Raw genomic sequence first — 10,661 nt, forward strand, 5'->3', positions numbered from 1 at the left:
TAAGCTTAAATTATACATAATGGCCCATCTCTGGGAACCCTGCTTCCCAGGTAATGAACACTAAGTTAAAAGACCTTTTTTTAAGCTCACAGGAAGCAACCTAACCAGGCCTACCAGTGAACGACTGCAGGGAGGAAGAAATTAACACATCCCCTCTGCAGGCTGACAGGAACCAGGAAATGTTTGACTTTACTCCCTCCCCTTTTAGTATGAAAGGAGCCTGAATTCTAACTCAGGCAAGATGGTTCTTTGGGGCACGCCATCTTCTCGGTCTGTTGGCTTTCCGAATAAAGTAGTTATTCCTTGCCCCAGCAGCTCATCTCTCAATTATTGGCTGGTCGTACAGCGAGCGACAGAGCTTAGACTTGGTAACAGCCTGATTTCCTTTTCTTTGCTGAGTCTATTCAGAACACCCTTCTCTGGTCAGCAGGCAGGTTTCAGCTAAAGTGTTGTCCTCTATTCCTTAAAGTTCTGTACATAGTTCCTAAGTTTCTGAAGAGTATGGTCTTTGCTCTTGTCTTTGTTCTTGATCTAATCTAATGGTATTTTAACAAATATTTGAAATAGAGATTATGCACAAAGGAAAAAAAAAGAATTATCTACAGTTGACCCTTGAGCAGCATGGGTTTGAACTGCATAAGTGCCCTTACATGTGGATTTTTTTCACTAAATATGCACTACAATACTACATGATCCACAGCTGTTTGAATACACAGATGTGAAACCTCAGATATGGAGGGCTAACTGTAAAGTAATACGCAGATTTTTGACAGGCGGGGGGCTGGTGCCCCTAACCCCTGTGTTATTTGAGGGTCAACTGTATTTGTTTGTCCTGTTATCACCTCAAACTCATCATGTTCCAAATAAACTAAACTTCAGAATGTAGACTCCACAGGGCAGGGATTTTTGCCTGTTTTGTACACTGCTGAATCCCCAGTACCCAGAATGGTACCAGGGGTATAGTAAATGCTCAGTAAATAATTGTGAATTGAATGAATCTACTTCTGTATGGAAAAACTGAGAACAACATTAGCTCAACCATCAGACTTACCTCTGCCTATCATTATCTTTGACTAGACTATTTTACAACTCTGTAGTGACAGAACTTAACTTGTAGTAGTGTAGTAATACAAATAATTCATGCCCACTGAAATGCACAATTTCTCTAGTGAACGTTCAACTGACTTACTTCCCCCAATGTGGAAGAAATCAGTTTTTCAGCTATTAAGCACACTCATTTCGGCATTCCTAAGGAGCTCATTTTTGTATCATCTTTGAATTCTCCTTCGAACCAGTTTTAACTCCTTTCTGGTCCCCTTATTAATGAACGCATTAAATAAAATTTTTATACATGTTCAGTTTATATTTGTATGAGAATTATGGTTTTACTTAAAAAAAAATCCTTTATCGTTTTTGGAAGCCCCACGGAGACGTACATGGACTCTGCTTGAAGAACCAAGAAGGGGGAAGCTTAAAACCAGACATGTCTTCTTTTGGCTCTCAGATGTAAGTCCCAAGCAGCAGTAGAATTTTAACTTTGCTGAAACTCTGTATCTCTAACTTAATTTTTTTCTACTGATTCTGTGTTTTGTTTATGTTTCTAGTTTGCTTACAGTAGGTAAATTATTCCCTATTTGTGGTAGCAATGTTTAAGAATTTAAGGTTTCATGCCTTGTCATTTGGTAATCTCTGTAAATGGATCCATAGATTATCAAGATCTCTTTTGGGTGAGAAATTACATACATAGTCTTGTTTTTAGCAATTTTTTAAAAAATTTGTGTATCTGCCCATTTTGAGTTAAAATCAAATAGGATTTTGTGCCCATGGTGAAGGTGAACAGTTTTTTGATATCTTGACCAAGTAAATGTTCTCTTTCTGAGTTTACTCTTGAACTGTGACTGAAGCTATATGTTTATTGATTTCTCTGTTTGTATGTTTCTGTTTATAAATCAGAAAGGCCTATATCTTTCATTGTGTGCCTCTAGAGAGTATTAATAATTAGACAATAAAGTCTTTTATATTGAAAGAACTCCATTCTAATTGAGAGATAAAGATAAATAAGCACTTATATAAAAATATTTCTAAAATCCCCATAAAATAAAATTGAATTTCTAATACTTTAAAAGTTCAGAAATAAAAAAAAACTCTTACAGAAATTAAAAAACATTCTAAGAATACAATTTCACATTGTTAAAGTAAATTGTTAGCAAACAAGACTGATTTAATCATTTTAGCTTAATATAAACAACTATATTTTCTCTGATTTATCAGTGTTAAGTTTCCCTGCCTCTCTACATTTCAAGCAAATCAAAGTACGTAAAGTTCTGATCATGTCATGATGTTCTGCAACTCTGTATAAGCTGTTCTCTGCCTCTGGCATTTCCTGCCTATCTTGATACAGTGGAAAACTATTTTTTCTGTAGAATTAAGCTCAATGAACACAGGTTCTGTGATCACTCCTCGAAGTGCTCTCATGGGTTAATAACAATAATACCCAAAATGCTAAGTGTATTGAGCCTTACAGTAGTTACTTGCTTACCCATTTTAACTCATCTAACCCACCCACACAGGAAGTGATCAACAAAGGTTGGCTCCTTTCTCTCTTCTCTTTTACTCCTTCCCTCAAGTTAACCTAGTGCTTCACATGCATAGCATTTTGACAGTTATCTGAAAAACTTAAAAAGGTTAGGTGAAGAGGGAAGTTAAAATGTTAAACCTATAACTCAAATGTAATTTTTGAGATTTACAAAACAAATGCTGTGATATCACTGTTGGAAGAAGAATTTAATACATCATTCCATAAGTAATTCTTAAGCAATATAAAATAATTATTCATTATGAAAAATGAGAAAAAGAAGATAAGCAAAATATACCTGGCAGAATATTTATCTTGACATTTTTCCATTAAACATGTAAACCTTTTCTAGGATACTAAAGTAACATAAAATTACCTGAAAGAATCATGCCCTATGAAGCCAGGCCCGATATTATAATTCACCTTAAGACTTCCCTTCCAGCTCTCATCTGGTGGAGCAGTTCCTCCCAAATAGCTGTCAAGAGAACACAAAAATTACAGATAAATGCTGAGCATCACCATTTCTTAAAAGAAATCATAAAGTGTGATGATGAGATATTTCACTCATTCATTTAACAAGTATATATTGAGGATTTACTAAGTGCCAGGTACTGTAAAATTTCCTTGCCTTGTAGAGCTTACATTCTAGTGAGAGAGCCATAACTGAGATAAATGAGGAAAATGTTTAATGTATTACTGATAAGAGCCAAGGAGAGGAATTCCCTGGTGGTCCAGTGGTTAGGACTCGGCACTTTCACTGCCTGGGCCTGGGTTCAGTCCCAGGTCGGGGAACTAAGATCCCGCAAACCCCACAGCATGGGCAAGAAAACAAAAAGAGCTAAGGAGAAAAAAACCAACCAATATAGTGAGGGGAAATGGGAAGCATCAGCCTTTCTACTTTTGACTTTAATTATTTACATAGGGAAGCATTAGGTCCAAGAAATCCTGAACATGTGAAATTCATGACTGTGTTAAAGAGAAGAAATTTCTAGAAAAGCTGCTGATTACATAGTAGCCACTCACAAAGCAATTACCAAATTGTATTGGTACATACATTAAACAAAAATAGAAGGTAGGTGATTTGAAAAGCAACACAGTTATACAATACAATAATAACAAACATTAATTGAATATCATATTATAGATACTTTATATACATGATCTCATCTACTTCTCATAATAACTCTGTCAGGGAGAAACTATTTCTGTCTTCATTTTACAGAGAAGGAAACTGAGTCAGAGAAAGATTGAGTAACTGGTATAAGTTCACACATCTGGTAAGTAGTAGACATTACCACATTTTTAAAATGCAGGTCACATACAAATATCTAATGAAGATCTAAGAAAATCTAACTGCTTGAAAAATCTCAAATCAGTATTTTTACCTTTGGACATAGTTTTGCTTTTGAGACTTTCATTTGTAGCAAACAAAGTAATGTTTTCTTATTATTTCTTAGTCATTAAACTGACTGCTCTTCTCTTATGGAAAAAAAAGATGTGGTCTGTTTTTCCAATTTCAGGAGCCATTCTGATACAAAACATATTCGTTTTGGAAGAGAAAATGGGCATACTAGTGTAAAATATCTTATTCTCAAATCCAACTAGAAAATTATACCGTAATAATATTTCTGCATCATTATATCCAATGGGATGTACAGGGATTTGAGGGATTCCCACTCCTTCTTCAACATCCAGTCTGAAGGTGTACTCTGCAAAAATCAATTGCATAAGAGGAAAACGACTGAAGAATCTGAGCAAGGGGTATAAAGGAATTTCTTTTATTACTATTGCAAATTAGCTATATGTTTGAAATGATATTCAAAATTTAAAGTTCCCCAAAAGTCAATTATTGTTTTATCTAATATGGTCTATTTAATTTGACAGTAAGAAATTAAATCATTTACACTTTAATATAAAATCAGTTATAGGGATTACAGACTCCCCAACTTGCTTTGACATTTCATGTAATTCTCTTGAATTTTACAAGAATATTTTATTTCCTCAAGGATATCTCAAATCCTTCTTAAAGAAGCTTCAGTTAACCACATACCTGGAAAATGCATCCCAGATTCTGAAATTAGAAAGAATTGTTAAAAAAAAAAAATTAAAGGGAATTTATGAGATATTGTGAATAAGTGATAAGGTTCTTACTCAAACAGTAACAATATTCTCCTTAAAGGAAGATGAAAAGTATTGTCAGGCTTAAAACCTAATTGGGACTTTGGCTTTCAGCCAAAATAGAGTTCTCTAGAGCATTATTACCACTATCTTAGAAAAAAGGGAGGTTTCAGGACTTCCCTGGTAGTCCAGTAGTTAAGACTTCGAGCTCCCAATGCAGTGGGCCCAGGTTTGATCCCTGTCAGGGAACTAGATCCCATAGGCCACAACGAAGATCCTGCATGCCGCAACTAAGACCCAGAGCAGCCAAATAAATAAATATTTTTTAAAAAGAAGAAGAAAAAAGGGAGTTTTCAAACAAGTGACATCAGATTCCACTTAAGAAAGTAAAAAAGAAGAGCAAATAAAACAAAAATAAGCAGGAGAAAGGATATACGAAACATCAGAGCAGAAATCTAAGAAATAGGAAACAGAAAAATGATGGAGATTATCAATGAAATCCAAAGCTGGTTCTCTGAGACGATTAATAAAATTGATAAATCTCTAGCAAGACAAATCAGGAAAAGAAGAAAAAAGATATAAATTGCTAATATCAGGAATAAAAACAAGAATAGCACTCCAGTACCTGCAGAAAAAGAGAGAGAAAGAGAAAGAGAGAGAATGTATTATGAACAACTTTAAACCCATAAATTTGACAACTTAGGTGAAATGGACAAAATTCTTAAACAACACAAACTATCAAATCTCACTCAAGAACAAATAGATAACCTAAACAGCCATATATCTATTAAAGAAATTGAATTTGTAGTTAAAAACATTCCCGCGAAAAAAATACCAGGCCCATATGGATTCACTGTAGGATTCTACAGACATTCACAGACAAAAATCAAACCCATTCTATATAAACACTTGCAGAAAAATGAAGAAGATGAAATAGTTCTTAACTCATTCCATGAAGCCAACATTACTGTTACCAAAATGAGACAGAGATATTACAAGAAAATAAATTGATAGCAATAAGGGATAAACAATATCCCTTATTACTAAAGACAGACTCTTAATAAAATTTTAGCAAAAATCCAAAGCCAAAAATCCAAAGCCAAAAATCCTGTGACCAAGTAGAGTCTGTCCCAGGATGTTGTGGTTTAACATTCAAAAATCAATCTGGGGAGTCCCCTGGTAGCTTAGTGGTTAGGATTCTGGGCTTTCACTGCCATGGCCCAGGTTCAATACCTGGTTGCGGAACATCCTGCAAGCTGTGCAGCATGGCCAAAAAAAAAAAACCCATCAATCTGTATAATTGAAAAAACATAAATATGAACAACTTAAGATCACTTCAATAGATGCAGTAAAAGCATTTGACAAGGGGCTTCCCTGGTGGCACAGTGGTTGAGAACCCACCTGCCAATGCAGGGGACGTGGGTTCAAGCCCTGGCCCGTGAAGATCGAACATGCCGTGGAGCAACTAAGTCCGTGTGCCACAACTACTGATCTTGTGCTCTAGAGCCTGCGAGCCACAACTACTGAAGCCTGCGTGCCTACAGCCCATGCTCCGCAACAAGAGAAGCCACTGCAATGAGAAGCCCGCACACCATGAGGAAGAGTAACCCCAGCTCGCCACAACTAGAGAAAGCCCATGCATAGCAACGAAGACCCAACACAGCCAAAAATTAAAAAATTTTAAAAAGCATTTGACAAAATCCAATACATACTGCTAGTGAAATGAGATAAATGTGCTAAGATAAAACTCATAGCACTTTAGAAGTGAACTTCCTCAATCTGATAAAAAGAATCTATAAAAAATATACAACTACTATTATACTTAACAGAGAAAGACTAGGACAGTCTTTGGGGCAGGAACATGGCAAGGATATCTGCTCTAACAACTTTTATCAGCAATGTTCTAGAGGTACCAGATGCTACAATAAGAAAAGAAAATAAAAGGCACCCAGATTAGAAACAAAGAAATAAAACTGTCTTTATTTGCTGATGACATGATCATCTATGCAAAAACTCTGATAGAATCCACAAAAACTGAGTAGGATGAATTAGTTTAACAAGTTTTCATAATACAAGATCAATATATTTCTTCTAAAAATAAAATAGGGCTTCCCTGGTGGCACAGTGGTTGAGAATCTGCCTGCCAATGCAAGGGACATGGGTTCGAGCCCTGGTCTGGGAGGATCCCACATGCCGCGGAGTAACTAGCCCTGTGAGCCACAACTACTGAGCCTGCGCGTCTGGAGCCTGTGCTCCGCAACAAGAGAGGCCGTGATAGTGAGCGGCCCACGCACCGTGATGAAGAGTGGCCCCCGCTTGCCACAACGAGAGAAAGCCCTCGCACAGAAATGAAGACCCAACACAGCCATAAATAAATAAATAAATAAATAAAATTAAAAATAAAATAACATTTCTATTTACTAGCAATGACCAACTGGAAATTGAAATTTAAAATGTAATTTAAAACAGCATAAAACTTTGAAATTTTTATGGGTAAATGTGAAAATAGACATGCATGGTCTGTACAGTGAAACTACAAACAAGCTGAGAGAAAGTAAAGAATACCTAAGTAAATGGAGAGTTGTGCCATATTCATGGATCAGAGGATTCAATATTTTTAAAATGTCAATTCTGCTCAAACTGATCTATAGGTTTAATTCAATCTCAAATCAACCTCCCAGGAGACTTTTTGGTAGCAATTCATAAGTTGGTTCTAAAATTCACATGGGAAGGACCTAGAATAGCTACCAAAACTTTGAAAAAGACTTGTAACTTGGAGGATGTACATATCTATTAGAACGTAAAGTTAACAAGATTGACCATACTAAGTGTTGACAACGGTGTAGCACCTGGAACACTCATACACTGCTGCTGCAATATAAAATGGTACAACCAATTTGGAAAACAATTTGAAAATCATCTATCACATTATCCAGCCGTGCCATTTCTATGTATTTACTCAAGAGAAATAAAAACATATGTACATATAAAGACTTGCATACAACTGTTCATAGCAGCTTTATGTGTAATATCTCCAAAACTTAAAGCAATCCAAATTTCCAACAAAAAGTAAATGAATAAACAAACCATAGAGTATCCATTCAATGGAATACCATTCATCAAAAAAAAAAAAAAAGAAATGAAATACTGACACAGACATCAACATAAATGAATCTCAAAATAACTATACTGACAGAAAGAAAATCAATGATTTCCTAGGGATTGGCAGGGAGGGGGTAGGGTTGAGAGGAAGTCTTTACAAAAAGATGAGAGGAAACTTTTTTGGGTAATGGATATGTTCATTATCTTGATTGTGGATATGGTTATGCAGATGTCAAAACTTTTCACATTTCACATATTAAATAACACAAAAAACCCATTGGTATTTTTAAAAATAGAAATACATGATCTACAGAAGAATGAAATCGTTAGACAATTCAGAAACCCTAAGTTCTGGTTTGGTAAGAGTAATATTACTTTGGGCATAAGAATCTGTGTTTCTGAACCTCTACTAAAGGTAGAGAGAGAATTGAACTGACCCCTTCCCCTCTCCATGTCCTCACTTCATGAAAATTTAAAACTGAAATAAAAGGGAAATGCTTTTGAATTCCTAGCAATAGCAATCCAAAATATAATTGCACATAGTTTTAATGTTATTCTATAGATGCTTGCTTGCTTTTATGCCTTCTATAAGGGCAAGTAATATTTTTGCAAAAATGAGTGGACCATAACAGGCTTATCTATTACCTTTAGCTGGATAGCCTGGAGTGAGCGGGTCACCAGCACCATTCAAGTTTAACACATTCCCTCTCTGGGCTGCAGTCCCAGGAAGGTTCCATCCTTTTGGGTATGGCTGTACCCCAGGGGCAGAGTAGTCAGCTGGATCTGAGTACAAGATGATTCCTTTGGCTCTTGCTAACATGGCATTTTTAACCTACAGGGGCGATGTGCAATCCATAATGTAGAAATGGAAAATGACTGATTTACAAATCTAAGAACAAATCAATTTAATGACATAAGGAAATTTACACACTTTTATCATCACACAGTTACACATTCAGTTCTCTTTGCCTTGAATACAATTTCTGTCTTGGTAGACTTAACAACTCTCATTATTCAACATAACTCCAAACAAGTTATTGCCTTTTCTGTGAAGCATTCCTATTATCACTAAAACTGCAAAATTAATGTCTCCCTTCTTGGTACGTCTTCTATATTTTGTATATAATTATATTACAAGATGGATTAAAGCATTATAAAATACGTTTTAAACATCTTTCTCCCCTACTACATTGAGGCTGTTTTTGAGAATGGGACCCTGTCTTACTCATTTTTAACTATCTACCCTCCAACATTTAGTACATCATAGAGTAAGCATGATGTAAATATTTGTGGAGCTAAACTAATTTAAAATTCTACACAGGTGAAGTCCCTGGCGGTCCACTGTTAACACTCTGCAGTCTCACTGCAGAGGGCCCGGGTTCAATCCCTGGTTGGGGAGCTAAGATACCACAAGCCACGCCGTGTGGTCAAAAAATAAATAACATAACATAAAACATAAAATTCTACACAAAACATAGTGTGTGAAACATTGCCCATAGTGTTTTGTAAACATTTTTTCTAACAATTCAAACTGACCACAAATAGGAAAATCTCTCCTGTAAGATACTGAATTCTTTATTACCAGAAGTATTATAGCGAAAGATAGATAACTATCAGTCAACTTAAACACTTTCCAGTATTCAGAAAGCACTCTTTTATAATATTAGAAAGAGTGAAATCTGGCACAACTCAATGATGCCCATCAAACTTTTGAAATAATATACAATTGACCCTTGAACAATGCAGGGTTAATCCAAGAATAACTTATAGTTGGCCCTCTGTATCCGCCATTCCTCTGCATCCGCGGGTTTAACTAACGTCCAACCATGTAGTATTGTACTACTTATTATTGAAAAATATCCACGTATATGTGGACCCATGCAGTTCAAATCTGTGTTGCTCAAGAGTCAAGTGTGCATTATGATTTAGTCATTCAACTTCTAGGAATGAATCTATATTACAAAAATCTTCACACAAATGTTCAAGTACATATGGACAAAGATGCCAACAATATAATTATTTGTAATAGTAACAAATTTAAGACAAGCCAAGGATCTGTCAACAGAGCAATGGTTAAATAAACTGCTTATCAATTCTGTGAAATACTATATAGCCATCTAAAGTAATGAGGTATTTACTTAATAAGCAGTTACCAAGAAATTACTAAGTACTGGTAACTATCCTAAGCGCTTTCAAACCTAAAGTCGATTAATCCTACTGTGGGTTCTAAGAGATTAGTGTTATTATTAGCACTCCTATTTCATATATGAGGAAACACTGGCACAGAGAGGTTAACTAACTTGCTTACAGGAAAAGATCTAGAGAATAGGGGGCCCAGACCAGATCAGAACCAAGGTTGTATGGATCTAGCTACCTATACTCTTAACCACTTTATTATACAGCTCTCAATGTGTTGACATGGAAGAATACCCTTGAGTTATTATTGAGAGAAAAAATAAAGTTATACAATATATAGTATCTAATGCCCTCTTTGTAAAAAAAAATTATTTAATATGAGTATATGGAGAATACTTATATTCATATAATATATTCATATTTCATAGGCCTGGAAAGACCTGTTAAGATTGATTATGTCTGGGCAATGAAAGTAATACATGGGAGATTTTCATTTTTTAGGTTATATAGAATTTCTTCAATTAAATAAAAGATAACATGCTTTAGTAATAAAACTATTAAGAATAATTTCCCTTTCTAGATATGTGACGTAGCAAAAAAACAAACAAAAAAACCTCAAAAATAAACCAGGATTTTCTGTGCAACCATGAAAATAGCAAATTTACATATATATATATATATATATGTGTGTGTGTGTGTGTGTGTGTGTGTATATGTATATATATATATA

The 10,661-nt window shown here is 35.2% G+C and overlaps 1 protein-coding gene across 1 annotated transcript in view; it reads right to left on the reverse strand.

Moving 5' to 3' along the window:
* NAALAD2 (N-acetylated alpha-linked acidic dipeptidase 2) overlaps positions 1–10,661 on the reverse strand; it is a 48,724-nt gene that overhangs the window by 23,697 nt on the left and 14,366 nt on the right. The window contains exons 6-8 of the mRNA XM_024731265.1: positions 8,441–8,627; positions 4,191–4,284; positions 2,952–3,050 (exon numbers count right to left, since the gene is read on the reverse strand). Of these exons, the coding sequence (XP_024587033.1) occupies positions 2,952–3,050; positions 4,191–4,284; positions 8,441–8,627 (380 nt within the window). The remainder of the gene's footprint in view (positions 1–2,951; positions 3,051–4,190; positions 4,285–8,440; positions 8,628–10,661) is intronic.

This window comes from Neophocaena asiaeorientalis, unplaced genomic scaffold, assembly GCF_003031525.2.
Source record: "Neophocaena asiaeorientalis asiaeorientalis breed wild unplaced genomic scaffold, Neophocaena_asiaeorientalis_V1.1 scaffold143, whole genome shotgun sequence".
NCBI lineage: Eukaryota > Metazoa > Chordata > Mammalia > Artiodactyla > Phocoenidae > Neophocaena > Neophocaena asiaeorientalis.